The sequence below is a fragment of the Cordyceps javanica genome, chromosome 1 (genome assembly GCF_051103115.1).
Source record: "Cordyceps javanica chromosome 1, complete sequence".
Taxonomy (NCBI): Eukaryota; Fungi; Ascomycota; class Sordariomycetes; order Hypocreales; family Cordycipitaceae; genus Cordyceps; species Cordyceps javanica.
In genome coordinates, this window is record NC_139295.1 from 3,250,211 (window position 1) to 3,272,329 (window position 22,119).

Consider the following 22,119-nt stretch of genomic DNA (forward strand, 5'->3'; position numbering starts at 1 on the left):
TGTCAATCCCTTATCCTGACCCCTCACGTGCGCTTGCGAAGAACCCTGCCAGAACTGCTCGTTGTAGGCGCCGTAGCTCTGCTGCTGGCAACGCCTTTACGAATGCTACCTATGACCGACTTTTTCGTAGTTGCAGTGCTCGCCTTTGACGCAACCGGCTTGCGCACCACGGTGCCATTGCTTACCTCGCTTGTTTCACTGTGAGCACTGACTCGGCGTCCCGTGCGTGTGGCTGGGCGAGAAGGCTGCTGCCTTGCAGGAGCAGCTCTTCGTGTCTTTGCCGCGCTGGCGGGCGGTGCAGCGGCACCTCTTGAGCTGGCAGTGGACGAGGTAGTAACCTTTCTGGTGCTTGCAGCGCGTGCGGCCTTGGCCTTTTCCACCATGTTGGACAGCAGAGTCGTAGCTGAAGCGGCGGAACGCACACCACCAGCTTTGAGGGGTGATCCGGGCCTGAGGTACGACTTGGTGGGTGACGCCGGGTTTTCGCGGTTGCCGAGCCGAGAGTTGGACGACGTCGGTGACAAGATTTGCGTTGGGCGGATGGGGTTGTCTTGCATGGCGGCGCGAGCACGCTTCTTCATCGTTTCGCCATCGATTTCGTTTTCCTTGTCTCCGCCGGAAATTTCAGTGCTGCCAGTGTTAGGGTTTTTTACGAGATGGTGATATAACAGAATACGTACCTCACACGCTTGTTGCTGCGGGCCGTGTTTGGGCGCGAGCCTTGTTTCTGAGCAGTGCTACGCGACAGTGGACCATCCTTGGCCGGTACAGGAGGCCGTAGAGCGGCCTGCTCTTGATTGATGTACTTGAGAAGAAGGTCCTCCATCTTCATTTTTCGTAGCGCCGTAGGAATTCGGTTGACGCGGATTTCTATTCGCGACCGAAGTCCCTGGGCTTGGAGGTTGTACTGAGCGCGAAGCCGTCTAGCCCTCTCGGTAACTACATCATTAGAAGAACATCAAACCTTGTCGGGGATATGGCACATACTCTCTAGTTGCAAATTCTCAATCAAGGCCTGCTTTTGATGTAGTGTGATGCCTGCCCGTCTCTTCTTGATGGGACTGCGCTCTGTGGGTGTGGTCGGCTCTTCTTTGACAGGAACCTTGACGCCGCGCTGCCGTGTCGAGGCAGCAGACTGGTCAGAGACTCGCTTCTTTGATTTTGTAGGAGCCATGTCAAACAAACAATTAAAGTCCTTGCGCTGTTGCGTGGCGAGATATATGCAAAGTTGGGAAAGCAATGTAGATGTGTACTGCTGGATGCTGGATGCCAGTCGCGCGCTGTGAGTGGCTACTAGAGCCAAAGTAAACAAACGGTCGGGTTTGGTGGATTATGTCAGCTTGCGGAGCTCTGAGGTGGTGCTGGCAAGCCAAAGTAGAGATACAAGGAGAAGCACCGTAGGCCCCGCAAATTATGCACTTTTTAAAGTATCGGATACCAGGCTTCAGTTAAGCTCCAGGCTGACCATCACTGACGACGGCGGCGATTAGCATTGCTTCCTCGACAACTATCTCCATCTGCGGCCATCAGCACCGATCCTCGGCCAATTCAGTCACCACCGTCCTACAACCACGACAGTTGAATCGCAGAAATAACTTCATAGCCACCATAAATACACCGTCAAGATGGTTCTCGAGGCGGTCATGGTTGTCGTTGACAACAGCGAGAGCAGCCGAAATGGAGACTACCAGCCCACCCGCTTCGATTCACAAGTGGACGCCGTCAGTGTCCTGTTCCAGAGCATCACGCAGGGAAATCCCGAGTCATCTGTTGGACTTATGAGTATGGGAGGCAAGGGACCCGAAGTTCTCGTCACTCTGACGACAGAGCATGGCAAGATCCTCGAGGGTCTGCACCGCACAAAGAAGAAGATTGGCGGCTCATCGCATCTCAAGACGGGCATTCAAGTTGCTACAGTATGTATATACAATACAGATGGCCATTTCTGGAGCTATTCTGACCTTTTATAGCTCGCTCTTAAGCATCGACAGAACCGATCGCAACGCCAGCGGATAATAGTCTTTGTTTGCTCACCAATTGAAGAGAGCGAGAAGGAGCTCAAGACCCTGGCCAAGAAGATGAAGAAGGGAAACATTTCTGTCGACTTTATTCTGTTCGGCGACCTTGACGACGACGAGACGAAGACAAAGCTCGAGAAGTTTAACGAAGAGGTCAAAGGCAGCGAGGGCTCCCACTTTGTCGTTATCCCACCGAGCAGCAAGCTTCTCAGCGACCAGCTTGTATCCAGCCCTATCCTGCTCGGCGAAAACGCCGGAAGCGGCAGCGGCGGCGGCATGGGAGAGGGCAATGACGAGTTCGAGTTTGGCTTCGACCCGGCGCTGGAGCCCGAACTGGCGCTCGCCCTGCGCATGAGTATGGAGGAAGAAAAGGCAAGACAAGAAAAGCGCGCGCGGGAGGAGCAAGAGGCCGCCACCAAGGCATCACTGGAAGGCATCGCAGAGGAAGGGCAGGGTAGTGGAAGCAAGAAGGACAAGGATAACGGTGACAAGATGGATACGTCCTAATGCCGGGCACGGGGCGCTGTACATTAGACCGAAACTATGGGGAGATTTAACCAAAATCATCATTGGAAGCGTCATGCTCCGAATGACTTGTATTCATTCAGAGTATTGCTCATTCGTTATATTCATGTCTCCGGCTTGCGCCGTGCTTTAACGGTTGTTTATCTCTCTGATGTAGGATAATAGTTTGCGGTCAAAAATGTCACACCGCACGGGCATCTCCAGCGAATAAAACGGGTTCTTCATGACATAATCAGCGTAGAGGTCGTATATCCTCCTGATGGTGACGTCCACGTTGGTCTGCGTCGTGTCCGTGAACAGCAGGAACTTGGTCCCCGTCATGGTATTGAAGCACTGCATGCGAAAGTTTTCCGTTTCTAGCACCTCGAGCCCAGACGACGGCTCTGGCCTGTTGGCGATGCCGCCCGGCGCAGTAGGCGGCGCTATAGGCTTGATAGGGTTGAGCCTGGCTGTGATGGCGTGGACGCTGCAGTCGTGAGCGAATGTCGTCGTCTGTGCAGCAGCCGAAACACACTCACCCGTGGAACGTACCCGCGAGAACGAGGTAGTCATTTGTGCTGATTTTTTGAAGCCCCGTCTCGTGGAATATCTTGTTGTAGATTAAGCCACCGGCCTTGTTGATTATGATGAGGGCAAACACAGTCCTATGACGGTTAGCTGACCACTGCCTACACGCTATCGAGATAAAAACATACATATTCTCTGGTATTCAGCGTGCCTTCTCCTTTGAGTCACTCTTCGTTTTCTCACGTTGGCTCCTAGCTCCAAGGCAGCGATGAACGGTCCACGCCCCTCCAGCTGGTTGCCGAATTGCGGCAACAACCGCAGTGAGAATACGAGGTCTAGCAGCTCTATGAGAGTACTGTGTCACCCAATGCTACTGTGTCACCCAATTTTACCGAGTATACAAGATGGTCTTTCGTCGTAACACTCGAGGGAGTATAAGTATGAATGATGAGCAAGGGGAAGTTCAGTGTCGCTGCCACGCCACGGGCCTTGTTAGGCCGCTCTATGTAGCAGCTCGCCCCACTAAAACTCAACCCAGACAACTTCGCCGGACGCTGAACAATCGAAGCAAATCGTTCAGCGTTCTTCTCGCAACCTTTTTACCCTTCCCACGCAGACCTCGCGCCTCTCCACCACGGCGCTATTGAATTTTGAATACGCAATACATATATATACCCGAAGCGACGACGCCATTCTCCCGCGGTTCAGCTTTTTCTCGCCCTAGCGCGCTCGCGTGCGACTGATCCTAGCACTCCAATTCTTTTCCCCCAACGCCGTCGCTACATCTCACGCCATGTCGAACAAAATGTCACGGCCAAAGCCGCCGCCTCCCGGCACCGAGGAAGCTTCGGCAACGCTCAACCTCGGAGAATTCCAGAACGTCGACACGCTGACGCTGTCGGAGGCATCGCTCGTCCTGAACGCGCTGGTCGCGAAGCGTCGTAACGACCGCAAGAACGTCAACGAGACCGAGTACGCGCCAACCCCTTGTCGAGAAAGAAATGAAAGGGGCACTGTGAATGTTTCTTGTGCGACTTGACGACAATTTTTATTTTTTACTAATTCGAATTTCGAAACGGCAGGATGCTGAACCAGACGCTCAACTACCTCGACCATTTTGCGCGGTTCACGCAAAAGGAAAACGTCGAGGCCGTCGAGCGGCTGCTCAGCGCGCACAAGGACCTCGCCAAGTTTGAGCGCGCCCAGCTGGGTAAGGGGCACCGCCACGCCGCGACTGTTCTCAATATTGTACACCCGAGTCTGACTGAGTGGCTAGGATCGCTGTGCTGCATAACTGCCGACGAGGCCAAGACGCTCATTCCCTCGCTCACCGACAAGATCAAAGACGAGGACCTGCGGGAGCTGCTCGAGGAGATTTCCAAGCTGCAAAACCGGTAAGCGCTCTGTGTGTTTGTGAAACGGTTACGCAACAACAGAGCACAAGATGTGCCTTGCAGATACGCGACAGGACCAGTGGGGTTGTCGAGAGCATGCTGGAGGCATAGAATCTTTTTTTTGGGAGTTTTATTTTTCTTTCACAGTGCTGGCGCAACAAAAAAAAGGTATAAATCCGACAAGGGAATATCAACGGCGTTTTTTTTTTCAGGTAATAGGGGAAGAGTATGGGACTATCTGTAACTTTAGACTGTTATTCCTTCCTCACAGTTGGGGGGGCCATGGCAACGAGGGGCGAGCGAGTTTCGCAGAGGAATTTTTTTGATATCGAAATAACAAGAACAAAAAAAAAAGCATGAATTCATCCACAGCACCGGCCGTCCCATCATTGTCCTGGTTCGTCATACCTATCTAGTACGAGCGTCCCCAGCCAGCATCTTATACTGGCTCCATTGGTTGATGTAGGCCGGCCGTCCATCCACTCGCGGCAGATAGTTGAGGGTTGCTCGCGGATCGGAGCTAGGGCGCTGCTTAACCGCACCTACGGACCGCGTACCTCGTCTCTCGGCGTCCACGGCCAGGCGGCCATTAGCCGTTGTCATGGCCGTACCGGGCAGTTCTGCGACGTGAATCCCGCGGCCATCCATCTCAAACGTGTTGGGCTCCGGCGCTGGCAACGTCCTTGCCGGTTGATCGGCCCTGCCTGGGGATCCCCTCCCCTGTTAGTGCGATTTCCTGACCCGGATCGGATGCCGGAAGCGTTTGCCGGATGATTTGGCTTACCTCCGAATGGTGCAAACGGGTCGTACCCGTACCCTCCTCGCTCGGAGGCCTGACGCGGCGTAGGGTGCCTCGGCAGCGAGGCGGACGTCGGCCGTCGGCCGAATATGCTGTCATGCAACCTCGATTTATCGACCAGCGCGGGCTCGTCCCCGTCTGCCGTCTCTTCTGCTGCTGCTGCGCGTCCGCGGCGCCTTCTCCACAGCCAAAGCAAGACCACAAGCAGGCCGGCGGCGGCAAACACGCCGCCCACCGCGATGCCGATGACGGCTCCTGTGTCGATGCCACTCGCAGGCGTCTGGCTTGTGTTCCCGTTTGGGACAGAGGTGTTGGTAGCAGGCGGCGTCGGGGATAAGAAAGTCGACGTCGAGCCCTGGGCCTCCTCGGTGGTCGGCGGCGGCGCTGGGGAGTCTGTCGTGGTGCTGGGCAGCTGCCGGGTTATGGTGGTATGCCTCGTCACTGTGACGGTGGACTCATTGGGGATGGTGTGTGTAACGCCAGAGTCAGATACCGAAGGCGATTTGCTGGGAGGGAATGAGGAGGAGGGAGAGGAGAAGGGAGAGCGGGGAGATGGCGTCGGGGTGGACGCTCGTGACGATTCTGTGCTCGTTTCCTCATCGGTGGCATCCGTGGTAGTTGCTGGCGGACTCGTCGAACTGAGCGTCATGATTGGTTCTGAAGCTGAAATTGTTGTTGCTATTGAAGTGAGTGATGTGGCTGACGCGGTTGATGAGCGCTTCATTGCAGACGAGAATCCTGTTGAATATGATGTCGAAATATCTTTCCATGGGGGAGGGTTCGGGCAGTGTTGGAGGTTGCAAGGGTTGACGCTGCAGCAGGCTGCGTGCCCGTTGGGGCAACTATGCCACTGCTGATTGTTTGGGCAGCTGGTATATCGTCTCGCTATCACTCTCTCCATGGTTCCGTTTTGAAACAAGCGTGGCGAGGGAGCTGTGAATTTGCTGTTGGACTCTGTTGCACCAAGTGAGGACGAGGTGAGATCGTGTAAGTGGTTGTGGAGTGTGGCAAGACACAAGCTCGGCTTCAATCTTTTCTTTTCACATGCTAGCTTTTATTGAAAAGCCTCATCATCCTGAACTACTGATATACAATACAAGATAAGAAGGAATAATTGGGAGAGTAGGCCGCCAGCAGAATCATATATCCCTTTCGTTGCATGTCCCGCAGGCGCCGGCCCGACAGCCTGGGTGTCTGCCATCCTAACCCGATCCCAAACTACGGCTGCAGCTAGCACACATGCTCATGTATGCTGGGAAACCAACCAGAAACCGCCTCAGATCTCTCTACATTTGCTGCGCGGCCGACCCTGCAGTTGCGCGCCCAAGGTCTGCCACATGGAACGCGTCGTACACGTCCAGGACCAACAACAACAGCGCATGGACAGCACCTTCTTCTACCCACCATTTCATAAACGTGGGCGGACGACACCTATTTTCGGAACTGACGTTTCTGCGATTGGCCTCATACAAAGGGGCTAGAGCGAGCGAGGTAGCGAGCGAGCGAGACGGAAGACGCATCTTGACGTATGCTGCTATTTCGGGGAGCCGGTCGCGGTCAGGCCGTTCACTCTCTTCTCTTACTCAATCACCTTCCATGAAAACATGCAATCTCCAGCGGTCTCACGGAACATCGACGGAAGGCCTGGGCGGTTAGAGTATGCAGGGTGACACACCGGTATGGAAGGCAAGCAATCGCAGTAGGGGGGGGGCTTGCATTACCAGACGCGACAACCGGCCTTACCCCACGATATTGAACCCCAAAAATACAATCAGTATGCCCTTACAGGCTCATAGAAGGAAGGATGGCGACAGCCTCTAGACCTACACCATATTTTTGCAGCTTCGGTATAAACGCAACGACGGAGACAGCGCGGGGCCGGCATAAAGTCGAGAGGGTGGTCAGCCAGCTACCAGCCGCCGATGCCGTGGTACCTCACACGGCCCAACAGATAACAAATAAGCAGAGACAAAAATGCATCAATTGTACTGTAAATACAGATGAAACCAAACTTCCTATCGAGGACGCCTAAATCTTTCCATGTAATACACAATGAATCCCGACCGCTAGACGCAGCACAGCCACGACTGCGTTTCATGTCAACTGTTTCCTACAGCTTCTCCAGCAGCAGCTTGCTGCCGCTGTTGCCTACCGCCGGCTCCGACTTCTTTTTGCCGGCACTTTTCTTCTTGCCCGCTGACTTGTCCGCTTCGGCCGCCTGCTCCCTAGCCTCTTGCGCTGCCTTTTGCTCCGGCGTCTGCTCCTTAGCCGCCTTGTCCAGAAGCTTCTTGTTCTTTTTCAGCGTCTTTCTCACAGTCTCGGCGTTGCTGAACTCGCCGGCCTCGAGAAGCGCCACCACGACAAAGGAGCTGGGACCTGTCGCCCAGTCCATGATGTAGTCTGCAATCACAGGATATAGTATGTTAGAGAAACCCAGCGCGGGCTCCAGGGGAATGATTTTGCCGGCGGCCTTGTCGAAACGGCCGCCTTGAATAAGAGATTTCAGCATGCGACCGCCATGTGGTGTCTTGGAAATATGAGTTTGAGGCTGGATCTCGTCCTCTGGTACCTCTTCGCTGGGATTTCCCTTCGCAGCCTGTGCAACGGCTTCCAGGGCAGCAGCCTTGTCGCCAGCGTTGGATAGGAGAACGTCTGCAATGAATTGGCAGCCAAAAGCCGTAGACATGAGGTCCGACGGTGCCGTAGCAATCGCCTCGAGAAGATGTGGGATGAGCGTTGCAACCAGTTCTTGCTGGCGGGCGTCGGCGTCCTTTTTACTCGTTGTTTTGCGAATTTCATGAACTTCGTTCAAGAGGTCTTGGGCGAATGTGGTGCCGGGAGGGAATAGAGACTTGGACAAGCCCTCAAAAAGGTACATGAAAGCCAGTCTAGCGTGTGGATTGTTAACGGCGCCGACAATATTGTCGACGACCTCCTCAGTCTTCTCGCCAACGAGTTCGGGGAAAATGGATTTGGCAGTAAGCTTGGTATCGTCAATAACATCGTATGCGGTAAGGATGACCAGATGGGCATATTGGTCGCCGGCCATGGTCATGAATGTATCCTTGTAGTTCTTTAGCAGCTGCTTTCTGTCCTTGGCGGTTCCATAGGCCAGCAGAAGGCAGACCAACCGCGAGCCTGAGCGGGTGAAAGCCAGATTCTTGAGCAAGTCCCCAGTTTCATCGCCCTTGACAAGCTCCAGAAATTCTGTAAATTCTTCCGAGCCGGGCTCCGTAGCCAGGTAGTACTGAAGCATTGCGTCGTGCAACATGGTGAAGCCGGTCATGCGCTTCTGCACCAGTGTGTTGATCATCTCGAGCAGCGATTTCATGATGGGTCCGCGCTTATTGGGGGTGTCGGCGAGAATCTCTTTGAGGTCGGCCGTCACCGCCTTGTCCTTGGTGAGCTCTTTGAGGGTAAATTCGGGACCGTACCACTCGCGTAGCAGGTAAGCCTTTTGCTGTTTGGTGGCAACTGTGCGGTAAATATCGTCCAGGATCCACGAGGCTTCGGCATGGTTGATCAGTTTCCGGACCCGGCCATAAAAGTTGGGAATGACGAGGTCTCGAATCTCGTCGTCGTTTTGCACCAACAGTTTACCGATGAGAAACTTGGCGTAACGACTCTCGGCCAATTGTGCGTAGCTACCATCGAGCTCGCGGGCGATCTGTTTGCGCTGCTCGGGGGTGGCGTACTTGATGGCGGTCTGGACGGCGCGGACGGCATCGTGCTTGAGGACAAAGTCCTTCATGCGGCCAGTGATAATGGTGAAGAGCTCGGCAACGAGCTGCTGGCGCTCTTCCTTGGGGACGTGGGACTTTCGGCGCAGTCGCTCCCAAATCTTTTTCGTCCGTTGTACTTCGTCGGCAAGCGGCTTAGCGGCCTTGCGCTCGGCGGCAAGCTGCTTCTGTTTGGCGTGCGATTCGCGGGAAGATAGACCTGAATGTCGATGTCAGCGAGAGTCCTCAATGCACTGAATTTGTTCCGGTATACCTGGTTCAAAAGTCTTTTGGTAGCCCTTGACTGCAGGCTTGTTCTCTTTTTTATTGGCAAGCTGGACACCGCCATCGTCAGAATCGGAAAAGTCTTCAGAGTCGTTCGAGTCTGGGTCGGCAGGCGCAGTCTTTTTGTTGCCATCAAGACGGGCTTTCTTGGCCATGGCGCTTGATTTCCCCTTGTCTCCCGTGGTAGCCTTTCTCTTGCTACCCACGGCGGCAGATTTGGTAGCCATTCTGATATGATTGCTTTTCAAGATAATTGTCGCGGGAAAGGCATGTAGCAGAATGGACTTTTTTTTTTTACAGCGGACCTCAGCGTCAGACCAAAAAGTTGCAGGCCTGCAGTACTTTCCAATTTTTTTGCCAATCTGCCAGGCGGTGAAGGTTATCTAAGCCTAAACGGGTGCGCCAGACCCCGCGACGGCCGTGCATCGCTGCTCCAGCGGGAGGCCCTCTGTAAGTCGTGTTTGTACCTATTACTTTAGTAGTACTCAGTACATCCGGCGATGGGTACCCGCCCTGAAGTAACTGTCTCGATAGACTATTACCAGGTAAACTTATGGTTGAGAAATAGGACTTTGGATTAAGACAGATATTTTTGATTGTTACAATCCTAATCTCGATTTTGATGACAAGACTCAATACTAAGGCCAATTTTAAGTCGGAAAGAGGTTAACTCTGTAATCATTATTAGCGAATCGGTTGTGTAGGATACTGACAAATTTATATCGCTTTTTGATTTTCTATAATACGAACTATTTACAGTAGTTTTTCATATTGTTTGTCTAGATTTGTAATTGGCCGTTTAGTTTATGCACATGGCAGCGTACTGTATGTGCCAAACATAAAAAGACCCAAACATTTCACCAGTTGGTGTGGTGACCACCTTTTGCTGACCAGTAACGCGACAGTATGCAGATGGCAGCTTAATCTATACACATGGCAGGTTCGTGTATGATATGGCCAGTAGCTGCATGGGACTACATTGTCATTAGGCTGTGAATATTTGGCACTAATATAAGACAATACCAGCCAGCATCATTATTGGCCGACAATGATCACATCAGCTAACGGCAATTTAAGTAAACTTCGTATCAGCCCTCAACCTCGCCTCCCAGCTCCCAAGTTTGTGGTTGTTGGTAGGCCATGATTGTAGCACATGACGCGAGACATTACCCCGCATCGGAATAGCAAGGCTGGCGGCCTAAATGATGTATTTCCTGCAAGCGACTCTGGGCGAGACACCTTACCTCGTTACCAGAGATTGTCGAAACAACACCTCAGTTGGCCAAACACATAGCCTCACTATCAGAGCAATCGCTTCTATTATAGCTACTATTTGTGGCAGCATTCTATCAGTTCTTGTTCCCAAAACACTCCTCCAAGCCGTCACTATAAGCTGTCACACGATGGCCAACGACTTGGAAGCATCAGGTATACTTGAAGTCATCTTATAGTTCATGTCGTTCCTAACCGTTGCTAACCCTTATTTCTGGCCCAGATAAGAAAGCGGAGCCGTCGAACGTGATAGAAAAAACGTCGGCTACGAAGCAAGAAAAAGAAGGCGGCGAGCCCGTCCCAGACTGGGAGGTTGTCCACAGTGGCGAAGCCAGAATAGAGGGTGCGCAACAAGGCGGAACCGTTGAGCCACAGCACGCTTGGTCCAGGAGAAGCCAGTTCAAATGGGACTTCAACTGGGGAGGTCGGAAATACAACATCATTAGCTGGGATTTTACAGTCAAGTTCTAGTATGTTACTGCTGGTCGTGCAGGTGGCGAGTAGTAGGCTGGCCGTCGATACAGCACGAGTTTACATTGTACGATAATTGATAATTAGTAAAGAACCCATGCCGGTGAAGTAATAGTGCACCTGGTTAGCGCAAAGCATGAGTCCTACTTGTCATCTGTTCCAAGGCGAACAATCCCCGATTTTGAGGATACTGTGGACGAGCTTGTTGGCGCTTTTCACAGCTCAAATTGTCCGTATATGCATGCGCCAAAATAGCTTACGCAGTTCGACTTGATACGCATAGACCTGTTTGAGTGCAGAGAAAGTTCATAAATATCATGGGAGGCCCTAAAATCCCCCAAGTCGATGGGATACAGTCAGGCCTGCAATCTGATTTGTGTTGGTTACCGGCCGGTTGAGTCTGCACGACTATTGCGCAAAATAGTATTTGCCCCATGTTTTTTCCACCACAAAGTTCCATTCTATCGCATCAGCAAAGCCATGCGTAATCCTTAACTCGAAGCCGCACTGCCAGCCATAAGTTCTTCGGGGACGTGTCAAGGCGAATACGCCGTCGCGCGATGCCCGCGCTGTGAGTTGAGGCGATTGCCAGGTCAGTTGCACTCACTGAAACAGGTTTCCGCGGGACGATTTATTCACTTGTCTTGAATGCGGCTGAACGGTGCTCGATTTACGGGTTATATGCCATGCAGAAAATGCTAGATGTGTGACTAAAAATCATGTCATGACCAAAGTCTTATTGTAGCCGAAGGTCATGTTGTGACCGAAGGTCGTGTTGTAGCTAGAACGTCTGATGGGTAGCTTCACCTCTGGGCCAAAAAAAAATGTAAATCTGAAGAGCTTGCGCGCGCCAAAGACTTGCCATAATATGGCGACATTAGCTAGCATGGTGTATTATGGTGTATTGCTGCTCTGGCATTGTGGCAAAAATTTGTGTTGTGGCCAAAAGTCGTGCTGTGGCCAAAGAGTGCTGCGTAAATATCTCTTTGCCACGGCTTTCACCAACCCTTAAAGACACAGTGACGCTCGGCCAGCAATGAAGCTTTGATTTGATTTGATTTGATTCGACTATCATGTCCGTTGGCACCCCAACTCAGTCAAGGCTTTTCTGTTAACTTTTGACGTAGTCAGAGGCTCGTCAGTATTGACCTTCCAGCCACGAGCTGGGCAATTCTGGCGACCTTCCCAGGTCTAATAGGTAGAAAGAGGCTATCAAATAAGAGGGATGAGAAAAGTGCGGGCACAAGGTTATAATAATTTTGTGACCTGGCCTGTTACCCCTATTTATCATGGAGTAGGTCAGGGGTACATCAATTTAGGTAGGGTCTACGCCTACAAATAAGTATCTTTTCCCTTTGTTAGAATTCTCGTTTGTAATACCTCAAGGAACAGTAATTATACTTATCCTGTTGTGCCATTCCGTCTCTCTGATTCGTATGCGCTATTGAGTCTATCTATTCACATTGGTATGCTCAAGCCCCGCTTCAACGTGACACGATTAAAGTCCCTAGTTGTAGGTCCTTGGGTCAGCCCGTAGCAGGACATTCGGGCGTAGTTTTGGCACGTGTATTATGATCAGTCGCAAGCTGCCTGTTGTGGCAGAAGGCGGGGGAGTTTGCCTACCCTCCTTGTCACCCATAGGATAAAGCCGCCAACTGTCCTTTACCATAGCATTCTCACCTTTCTCCAGCACATCCAGCACATTGAGCCCAGGCATCTCCCTCCATGTCCGCCTCCAACGTCGAAGAAGAAGGCTGCATAGCCACAATATTTGAAAGAAAATACTATCAGCGGGGTCCGGTGTTCATCAAGAGAAGTCTACGACCGAGGGAATACCGGACTGGGTATCGAGGGCTTCACATTCCTCCACTTGGCAGAGAACGCATCATGAACGAAGCCGAGTCACTGCAATTTATCCGTCAACATACTGATAGTCCTGTACCGACCGTGTATTGCCATTTTCTAGATGATGATGCATACTATCTTATAACTGAGTTCGTGGATGGCATCAGCATGGCTGATCTCTCGGAAGAGCAGAAGCCTATTGTGTTTGAGGAGCTTGAGCGCCATAGGGCTAAACTCAGGACTCTACGGTCATCCAGGCTTGGAGGCCCCTCAGGAATTGTGATCCCCCCGTATCGAGTTCTAAAGCTTGCAGAAACTACCAGATGGAATCTGCAGCCTTCTGCTACTGACGACTACGTTTTCTGTCACAACGATTTATCGCAGCCAAATGTGATCGTCGACCCCAAATCTCTCAAAATCAAAGCGATCATCGACTGGGAGTATGCCGGGTTCTTTCCGCCATGTTTTGACTACCCCTTCTACCACAGACTAGGGCCATCAACTGCCATCAATGGGGAGACCGACGACTCCTTCGCTCTGCTCCAATTCCTCCGCTCTCAGACCAGGAGTGACGAGACCAGCAGCGTGACAATATGAAAAACAACGAAAATTTAGTAGATGCTACGGCAAGCGGTTTAGCTGAGCCATATAGTTGAAGTCAGTATCGACGCCGGTGTAAGACTGGAGCCGTTGACGATGGTTAGCGGAGCGATCGGGAGCTGCGAAAAGTTCCCGCACAACTCTGCTGACAACGGTGTCTGACCAGCTAAGCCCGTGGCCTGCCTCAATCTGGCGGCCAGCTTATCCGCAAGCTGAGCGTAGCTTGTATCCATTGAGATGAGTTTGATGATGATACACATTGCGGGGCACATTACCGTTTTCAGAGATAGACCTTGGGGTTATCGGACGCTGCGTCCTTACAAAAAAGAGACGGGTCCAAAAAGAGGGTCGGAAGAATCGAGCCAACAGAATCGAGGATTGGTCCAGCCAGGAATACGATAAGAAATCACCTACCAACTTGGTTATAGGGCGATTATCTTGAGGTTGAAAGCAAAGCGACACACCAATCACAAGGTGACACAGAGTCCTACATAATCAGACCTCTCGCCAGTTCCAGTAATCCCCTCCCGTTCAACTTACTCTTCATTCAATTCCTACAACATGTCGCATGCAACTGTTCAGCCGTTCCCGCCGACGCCCGGGTCAAATGTCAACTTTGGTGCCGAGGTCTCTAATGTAGACATTGACAACCTGCGAGGTGAGCATTCAGCAATCTGATGAGTCGATGGGCTCGACACAAAAACTGTTGGGAGAATACCCGTCGAATCGGTAACCTCCTTTGGTAAGCTCAACCCTACTATCGTGCTCGTTTACTCGGCAGGCACTGCCATCGGAAGCCGCTGACATCAAGCGTCCTGTAGATGGCGATTTTGACGTGATCCGCCATGCTCTCTTCACCCACCAGGTGCTCGTGATCAAGAACCAGGGCCACGTCTCCGCCAGAGCGCAGTATGAAATCACCAACGCCTTTGACCCCGAAGCTGTCGGCCGCTACGGACACGGCAAGACAATCGACGCCAAGCGATCGGTGCTGCACCCAGACCTCAAGACCATTCCGCACCAGCCGCAGGTTCAAGTCATTGGGAATGGCTTCGTGAAGGAGTACGAGGGATTAAAAAACATCCATCTCAAGCACCCGCACCACCGAAGTTTTCACGCCACTGTCATCCCGGACCAAGATGATCTAGTGGCAACCCGGTTCTACAGATGGCACATTGATGCTGCGCTGTACGGCTTGGCGCCACCCGTCGCCACCACGCTGATGGCTGTCCGGGTGCCCGGCGGTCGCCACCAAACCGTACGCTACGACGACGGCAGCGGCGATGAGAAGACCGTCCCGCTAGGCACCACGGCCTTTGTGTCTGGCTACAGCATGTACGACAACCTGTCGCCCGAGGACCAGGAATTTGCTCGCACGACCAGAGTCGAGTACGCGCCGCACCCGTACATCTGGATGTCCCAAGCAAAGTCCCGCTCCGATGGTCTCGGGCTCGTCTCAGAGGGCAAGGAGCTTGCTCTGTCCGATCTGCCGCCTGTGGAGTGGGACAAGGTGCAGATTCTGCCCCTGTGCTGGACCAACCCGGTGACGGGAAAGCTCGCCTTGCAGGTTCATCCGGCTGCTATTCGCAAGCTGCACCTCCAGGACGGCTCTGTCCTCGAGGACCTAGAGCAGGTAAGGGACAGGATTCACCGTCTTCAGCGACCAGGCATTGCACCTGACCTGGTCTACGCGCATGACTGGGAGGAGGGTGATTTCGTCATCTTCCACAACCGTGGTCTTCTTCACTCTGTGGTTGGCGCATTTGCAGAGGATGAGGTGCGAATATTCCGACAGTGCAACATTGCTGGCAGCAAGTTGCCAACAGGACCACAGCATGTACTCGCATAAGGCAGAGAGGCAAAGAGAGATGCCAGTATAAACACCAAAGATCTCTTTCTTGCGCTGAATACCAGATCGGCATGCAGCAGGCTTCCCACATTTGGTCGCTAAGACTCGGACTGTGAAGAAGCTTATTTAGGCATCAGTGCGGTATTCAAGGCTTAGAGTATTCTAGCTTATTCTTAAAAAAAAAAGAGCCTGTTATACTCTAAGAGAGAGTGGAGAGATCGGAAGGCGACGCGATGTCAACGGGCGGCTGATAGCAGTGCGGCAGTGAATTTTACCTCACAAGATCAGATTGGTGGCCTCGTACCATTTATTATGCAGCTATAGTGCGAGGTTGTGTGAGGGACCCTGTTGATGGGGTCATTTACTTCACAACGGGCGACAGCACATGTTAGTTTTATCACGCAGCATTATGTTACGGCGTGACTAAGAATACCGGTACCGGTACATACTCTAAGCTAGTTTTAAAAAACCTCTTGATTAATATTTATACTCTAACGAGGCTCTATGGCCTAAGTATGTAGGACTTCTACTTAAGTAAATCCGTGTATCTATTTGTAAGGACTGCCCTGTCCCCCTACGCCACCTAGCAAAAGATCGGAAAAGGATCGCAGGGACTGCGGTTACCCAGGGTAATAATACGCCGTATCTACACTCTCTGGCACATAGCGGAAGCCTGCCAGAGCCACCTAGGGCACTACAGGGCACTTCCTTACACTATTAAAAAAACACCAGCAAGTATAAGTAGGGTCAGTAAGTAAGTGAGTTAGTAATATAAGTTTTATAAGACCCATCTATAAGCTTATATTATAAAGAAAAAAAATTTAGGGTAAAGCCCTAAAAACAGTAAATATATAAATAAGGGTAAAAAGCTCTATCTTAGAGTAAGAGGAATCAAGGTAAACCTTACCTTGACCTTAAAATAATATAGAAAATTATTAGAGACTTCTTTATATAAAATTAGCCTTCGTTAAATATAACTAGGCTTAATAATAAATTAAGTAACTATATGTAATTCACAAGACGGGAGGGCGAATTAGAAAACGGATGCGCCGACAGCGACATGGGCAATAACCAACCTACCAGCCTACCCACTTTAGACCTTGCGATGGAGGGGCAAATTCACTTGAGAGCGTGACGCACCATTCGCTGTTTGGGTTACCGATTCTACATCATGGGTCGCGAAGAGCAGGTTGAGGAGCGAGAGGTGCTCGACTCCATTTTCCCGGAAGAAATCACAGGTGCGACAACCTCAGACGACGACGACCCATCCCCCACTGCAAGCAATCCTAACTCTTCGCAGATGTCTCGGAGACGGAATTCAGAATCTCCATCGCACTAGATATCCCCGACTATCCCGAAGATGAGGAGCCTCCAAAATTTCTCCTCGCTGTCCGCTATCCGGAGGAGTACCCGGACGTGGCGCCCGGCCTCGAGATCATGGCCGCCCCCGACGGAGGCGCCACCGAATACTTTGACACGGGCGACGACCGCGAGCATCTCCTCGCCAGCGTCGAGGAGACGATCCAGGAGAACATGGGCATGGCCATGGTCTTCACCATCGTGTCCAGCCTCAAGGACGCCGCGGAGCAGCTGGTGCAGGAGCGCAAGGACGCCGTGGCCCGGGCCGACGAGGAGCGGCGCGCGGCCGCCGAGCGGGAGGAGAACAAGAAATTCCAGGGCACGCCAGTGAACCCGGAGACGTTTCTCCGGTGGCGCGAGGGCTTCCTCCGCGAGCAGGAGGAGCAGCGCGCGCGCGAGGAGGAGGAGAGGCTGGCGGAGCTGAAGAAGGCCAAGGTCAAGGAACCTGTCAAGCTCACGGGCCGTCAGCTGTGGGAGCGTGGCCTGGCCGGCAAGGTTGACGAAGGCGACGAGGACGATGATGCCCCCGCGGAAGAAATGGAGAAACTGACCGTTGAGGCGGCATAGATGAAGCACAAAAATGAAATAGCAAAAAATCGTAAAACAAAAGTTGACGCTTGCAGATTCGAGGGGCGTGGTATGCATCACATGTGCATGACCAGAAGTTCACGCAGTCTTTGACTACATTCTTGCTCGTTATTAAAGCCAAGTATTGTATCATTATAAAAGGCTGCCTCAACGCCGTCTAAATGCGCAATCAAGTCCTAGTGTGTCCTTTTGTGTATCCGAGCCCTTTATTGTCATGTCCAAGTTCTCCCCTTTGTCGTCAACCTTCCATTTCTTCATCCTCTTCCTCATCGTCCTCGTCATCACTTGCAACGTCCCACTCATCCTCGCCCTCCTCGGGCTCGCCGATTTCCTTATTTATACTCAGCACCAGTTCGACAGCATGCTCACCCAGCCTCTCATCTTCGTACTCTTGGGCCTCGAAAAGCTTCAGACACTGGGCCAGCCAGCGTCGTGACGATTTCCAAGTCACTTTGAGGTCCTCCGAGGGGTCTACGCCGTTGGCGCTACCCTTGGCACCGCGAAGCTTTTCACCAGCCAGGTACAGCGCCCACCCGCCGAGATACCAAGCCTCGATGCTCTCATCGTCGTCGGTGACGAGGCGTTCGAGAACGACGAGCGCATCCTCCATCATCTCCGTCTCCAGAAGCAGACGAGCCAGGGCAATGCGGGTCGGGAAGTCGGGCACGGCAGGGTCTTCGGGGGCGAGATCCTGCCACAGCTCCAAGCTGCGCTTGAGGGCGGTGCGGGCTTCGTCGTTGCGCTCCTGCGAGATGCGCACGTTGGCCACGGTCTGCCACGTCTCAGACGAACCTGGAGCGATCATCATGGCCTCTGTAATGAGCGCCTCGCACCTCTGCTCGGCGTCTTCCTCCCACGACAGATCCGTCATGTAAACCTCGGCGACGGCGCAGAGTACGCCGCCTAGCTTCTTCTGCTTCTCTTTGTATGCGTCCTCTTGCTCGGGGGTCTTGTTGCTAATGGCGTCGAGGGTTTGGATCTGCTTGCGCAGCGCCACGGCACCGCGGTCGAACCACTTGACAGTATCCTGGCCGCCCTCTTCGCTGAGCTCGGCAAGGAACAGAAACTTTTCGGGGCCGCCGCCAACTTTTTCGTCCAAATCACCATTTTTGTCGATGCTCGCCGCTCTCTCAAAGAATGACCGGGCCTCGTCCACCTCGCCGTCCTCGATATGTAGCAGAGCGAGGAGGTTGACGGCGCGAAGCTCAAAATCGCCCCCTTCGCCGGTTGTCGTCAAGGCCTTGTCGGCGAGGCCAATGGCTTCTTCGATATTCCCGACTTCAAAAAGAGTCTCGGCGTCGTCAAGAAGAGAGCCTGCGTCAGGCTTCTCCTTCCGCTCGGGTCGACTCGGCGCCATTTTGAAAAGAACTATTGCGAAAAATCAAAGGTGTTGCGCAAAAGAGAGACGAGCTCATCTTGGTCCCCTCAGTTGGAGCATTGGGCTAAAATTTTTGGGTGGTGCTAATCGATAAGCGGACCTATACCAGAAAGGTCGCGGGGCTTCCTTCACCTATCCCATTCGAACAAGCCGGACGAACCGAGGTATAATTGATATAAAATTCAAACCATTCGTTCGGTTACTTCTTCATCCATATTTGAACTGTCCATCTTGAAGTCAACTCACCTGTCACCATGTTCACCGGTATCGTCGAAGACATCGGCCGTATGACCCCTCATTCACAGGCTTTATTAGCGCATGACTAACTGTGATGTAGTTATCACACGCCTGGACAAAGATGCCGCCACTGGGAGTGCTGAGATGACCATTACGATTGCGCCCGGTTCATCTCTACTCAAGGACTGCCGGGATGGCGACTCCATCGCCGTGAACGGCGTCTGTTTGACCGTGACATCCTTCAAGGACAACCACTTTAACGTCGGGGTTGCTCCCGAGACCCTGCGGATCACCAACCTTGGTGGTCTGTCCGAAAATAGCCGCGTGAATCTGGAGCCTGCCGTTCGTGCCGATACCCGCATGGGTGGCCACTTTGTGCAGGGCCATGTCGACACAATTGCCGAAATTCTGCTCGCCGAACAGGATGGCAACGCCATCACCTTTCGCTTCCAGCCCAAGAACCGCGATATGCTGCGCTACATTGTCTACAAGGGCTTCATTGCCATTGACGGCACCAGCTTGACCGTGACCCAGGTCAATGACAAAGAAGGCTGGTTCCAAATTATGCTCATCTCCTACTCTCAAGAAAAGGTTGTGTTGAGCCAGAAGGCTGCTGGTGACAGTGTCAATATCGAGGTCGACATGATGGCCAAATATGCCGAAAAGTCGCTGGCGGGTATCCTCGGCTCTGGTGAGGGTGAATCTATACCACTGCTCGAGAAGATTGTAGAGAAGATTGTCGCCAGCAAGTTGAAACAATAGACCGGGACAAGGAAGCTCATATGGACATTCTAGACTAACTGTGATGCAATGAGACAACACCTCTCTAAGCTGTTAGCGGGCCGGCCGTAGGACGAAGCTAGTGAGTGATACGACTGATGATATGCATAGTAGCTACAACAGTAGGAAACTGAAATAGGAAGAAAATGTACCAAAATTATGTTCACCGGCTGTAGAACTACAAACTGTTTCCAAAATCGAGATCATGTATTTAAATTTGTAAAGGACCCTTTTTCGTTACAGGTTCAGAGCACAAGCTCACGTGAATGCGCGTATACTTGGCGCTACAGAACGCTCCACACGCGTCCCGTAACAAGCATCATCCAGCAATCAGAAAATGCGCGCTGGTCGCTATGCGCTTTTTAGTGAGGAAGGCGAGACCTTTGCTCTATACTTGAAACTTATGGCGCATACTCTAAGAAACTCCTATAATCAGAAATTGAAACACCGTTCAAGTCAGCACGATGGATGAGGACTGTGCCAATCCCCAACTTCTTGGCTGGGTCAAAGAATGGCTTGATCTAGCTAGGGAGCGCAATTCCAAAGGGATCACGACCTATAAGCGCGCCTATGATGCTTTGAAGGCATGCCCCCTCACATTCCAGCATCCCTCAGAGCTCCAGCAGCTCAAAGGCTTTGGTCCCAAGCTTTGCGAGCGGTTGGAAGATAACCTCAAAAAGCACTGTCAAGAAAACGGCGTGCCCATGCCAGAGCATCCGCGTTTGAGAAAGCAACGCGCGCAAGAAGCGGAAGGCGATGCACCACAGGATATTAGCAGACCTAAGAAGAAGCGCCCACCAAAAGCATACGTGCCGACTCTTCGTTCCGGGCCTTACGCCCTCATTATTGCGCTCGCCACTCTTTCCGAGGACGACTCGAGCGGTCTCACCAAGACGGAGCTCATCGAAATCGCTCAGCCGCATTGCGACGCATCATTTACCGCTCCAAGCGATACCACCAAATTTTACACGGCATGGAGCTCAATGAAGACCTTGATCCAGAAAGAAATGGTTTACGAGAGAGGTCGCCCTCTTCGCCGCTATGCGCTAACAGACGAGGGCTGGGAGGTTGCGAAACGTATCAAACGAGCCAACGGAATGCATACCGAAGCATCTGGTAGCAACAGCCTCACGGGAGATATCCCTCCGCTACCGCCTCCAGCAGAGCGAACACCATCACTCTCGCCAGAGCTAACCATCATATCCGAAGCTCAACGACTCGTCCGCGACACGGTGGCAGATGGCCCGCAGATAGTTGATAATAGCTCTATCCCAGAATTCTCGCCTGTACGGCTCGCACCCGGTTCTTTCACTGTGCACCTCCTTCTCGACGTGCGTGAAGTTCGCGCCAAAACGGATCGGGACTATATGCAAGAGGAGCTCGCCAAGCAGGGCGTCAAGGCCATTATGCGCAACCTCGAAGTCGGTGACGCCCAGTGGATCGCCAAGTGCAACGACGCGTCGCTCCTGACTCGCCATGGGGCGGAAGGCGACGAGATTGCCCTGGACTGGATCGTGGAGAGGAAGCGCCTAGACGATCTGATTGGCAGCATCAAGGACGGCCGATTCCACGAGCAAAAGTTCCGGCTGAAGCGGTCCGGTGCCACACGCGTAGTGTACATTATCGAGGAGATTGCTATGGACGCCGCCTCGTACAGCCGCTACGAAGAGGCCGTGCAGTCGGCCATTGCGTCGACACAGGTCGTCAACGGGTACTTTGTGAAGCGCACGGCGAAAATGGATGACACGATCAAGTACCTCGCGCGCATGACGCAGATGCTCAAGTCCAGATACGAACGCAAGCCGCTGCACGTCATCCCGACCAAGGTCCTCACGGCGCAAAACTACATGCCCCTCCTCACGCACCTGCGGGCCAAGGAACCCGAGGTCCACTACTACATCACGTACGCGGCCTTTGCGTCGCTGGCGTCCAAGTCGGAAACCATGACGCTCAAGGATGTCTATCTCAAAATGCTCATGACCACGCGGCGCGTGACGGGTGAGCGCGCGCTCGAGATTCAGCGCAAGTGGAAGACGCCGTATGCGTTTGTCGACGCGTACCGCCGCTGCGGCCCGGGCGAGACGGGCAGGAAGCGAAAGGCAGACTTGGTCTTTACCGAGCTCGGCCATCTCGTAGGGAAGAAGAAGTTTAGCAAAAGTCTCAGCCAGAGCATCGCTGAAGTCTGGGGCGACTATGCCTGAGACAGTGTTGATGACCACTCGCATGTCTACAGTCCTGCAAGATGAAACGAATTGCATGTTGAAACAGATGTATTTTTCTAAACTCTGCATCGCGCACACATGCGGCACCTGTTGTGGTCAATCCCGTCCCAACAAGATGTAATAAATTAAAAAAAAAAGATCATCATCCATGCGCCTCTAGTTTTCTACCCTTGACGTTTCCAGTACTGCGAGCCGGGGCCACTCCGCGCCTATTCAGAATGGGGTCGCGACAATATAAGAATCCCTCACTTTTTTTTTGAACCGGTAATGA

At 52.6% G+C, this 22,119-nt stretch overlaps 12 protein-coding genes across 12 annotated transcripts; 7 read left to right on the forward strand and 5 right to left on the reverse strand.

The window, feature by feature from the left end:
* Window positions 1-23: 23 nt before the first annotated feature.
* On the reverse strand, window positions 24-1,174 carry V2A60_000972 (Borealin N terminal-domain-containing protein; the record flags this gene model as incomplete). Its single annotated transcript, XM_083252338.1, has 3 exons — window positions 24-630; window positions 681-939; window positions 988-1,174. 3 exons carry the CDS (start codon window positions 1,172-1,174, stop codon window positions 24-26), a joined length of 1,053 nt encoding a protein of 350 aa, XP_083108464.1.
* A 451-nt stretch (window positions 1,175-1,625) lies between these two features.
* Window positions 1,626-2,525, forward strand: V2A60_000973 (proteasome regulatory particle base subunit RPN10; the record flags this gene model as incomplete). Its single annotated transcript, XM_083252339.1, has 2 exons — window positions 1,626-1,916; window positions 1,971-2,525. The coding sequence occupies 2 exons, from the start codon at window positions 1,626-1,628 to the stop codon at window positions 2,523-2,525; spliced, it is 846 nt and encodes a 281-aa protein (XP_083108465.1).
* A 147-nt stretch (window positions 2,526-2,672) lies between these two features.
* On the reverse strand, window positions 2,673-3,240 carry V2A60_000974 (TRAPP subunit TRS23; the record flags this gene model as incomplete). Its single annotated transcript, XM_083252340.1, has 3 exons — window positions 2,673-3,009; window positions 3,062-3,187; window positions 3,218-3,240. 3 exons carry the CDS (start codon window positions 3,238-3,240, stop codon window positions 2,673-2,675), a joined length of 486 nt encoding a protein of 161 aa, XP_083108466.1.
* Window positions 3,241-3,855: 615 nt separating this feature from the next.
* Window positions 3,856-4,448, forward strand: V2A60_000975 (HRDC-like protein; the record flags this gene model as incomplete). Its single annotated transcript, XM_083252341.1, has 2 exons — window positions 3,856-4,022; window positions 4,133-4,448. 2 exons carry the CDS (start codon window positions 3,856-3,858, stop codon window positions 4,446-4,448), a joined length of 483 nt encoding a protein of 160 aa, XP_083108467.1.
* A 404-nt stretch (window positions 4,449-4,852) lies between these two features.
* Window positions 4,853-5,892, reverse strand: V2A60_000976 (uncharacterized protein; the record flags this gene model as incomplete). Its single annotated transcript, XM_083252342.1, has 2 exons — window positions 4,853-5,148; window positions 5,229-5,892. 2 exons carry the CDS (start codon window positions 5,890-5,892, stop codon window positions 4,853-4,855), a joined length of 960 nt encoding a protein of 319 aa, XP_083108468.1.
* Window positions 5,893-7,353: 1,461 nt separating this feature from the next.
* On the reverse strand, window positions 7,354-9,474 carry V2A60_000977 (armadillo-type protein; the record flags this gene model as incomplete). The annotated part of the gene is made up of 2 exons (XM_083252343.1): window positions 7,354-9,182; window positions 9,237-9,474. The coding sequence occupies 2 exons, from the start codon at window positions 9,472-9,474 to the stop codon at window positions 7,354-7,356; spliced, it is 2,067 nt and encodes a 688-aa protein (XP_083108469.1).
* A 3,529-nt stretch (window positions 9,475-13,003) lies between these two features.
* V2A60_000978 (uncharacterized protein) lies at window positions 13,004-13,432 on the forward strand (the record flags this gene model as incomplete). The annotated part of the gene is made up of 1 exon (XM_083252344.1): window positions 13,004-13,432. One exon carries the CDS (start codon window positions 13,004-13,006, stop codon window positions 13,430-13,432), a length of 429 nt encoding a protein of 142 aa, XP_083108470.1.
* Window positions 13,433-13,996: 564 nt separating this feature from the next.
* Window positions 13,997-15,284, forward strand: V2A60_000979 (TauD/TfdA family dioxygenase; the record flags this gene model as incomplete). The annotated part of the gene is made up of 2 exons (XM_083252345.1): window positions 13,997-14,093; window positions 14,257-15,284. 2 exons carry the CDS (start codon window positions 13,997-13,999, stop codon window positions 15,282-15,284), a joined length of 1,125 nt encoding a protein of 374 aa, XP_083108471.1.
* Window positions 15,285-16,455: 1,171 nt separating this feature from the next.
* V2A60_000980 (RWD domain-containing protein) lies at window positions 16,456-17,210 on the forward strand (the record flags this gene model as incomplete). The annotated part of the gene is made up of 2 exons (XM_083252346.1): window positions 16,456-16,522; window positions 16,585-17,210. 2 exons carry the CDS (start codon window positions 16,456-16,458, stop codon window positions 17,208-17,210), a joined length of 693 nt encoding a protein of 230 aa, XP_083108472.1.
* Window positions 17,211-17,469: 259 nt separating this feature from the next.
* Window positions 17,470-18,588, reverse strand: V2A60_000981 (ACL4 family protein; the record flags this gene model as incomplete). Its single annotated transcript, XM_083252347.1, has 1 exon — window positions 17,470-18,588. The coding sequence occupies one exon, from the start codon at window positions 18,586-18,588 to the stop codon at window positions 17,470-17,472; it is 1,119 nt and encodes a 372-aa protein (XP_083108473.1).
* Window positions 18,589-18,863: 275 nt separating this feature from the next.
* Window positions 18,864-19,608, forward strand: V2A60_000982 (riboflavin synthase; the record flags this gene model as incomplete). The annotated part of the gene is made up of 2 exons (XM_083252348.1): window positions 18,864-18,894; window positions 18,947-19,608. The coding sequence occupies 2 exons, from the start codon at window positions 18,864-18,866 to the stop codon at window positions 19,606-19,608; spliced, it is 693 nt and encodes a 230-aa protein (XP_083108474.1).
* Window positions 19,609-20,090: 482 nt separating this feature from the next.
* Window positions 20,091-21,827, forward strand: V2A60_000983 (crossover junction endonuclease MUS81; the record flags this gene model as incomplete). The annotated part of the gene is made up of 1 exon (XM_083252349.1): window positions 20,091-21,827. The coding sequence occupies one exon, from the start codon at window positions 20,091-20,093 to the stop codon at window positions 21,825-21,827; it is 1,737 nt and encodes a 578-aa protein (XP_083108475.1).
* Between the last annotated feature and the right edge of the window lie 292 nt (window positions 21,828-22,119).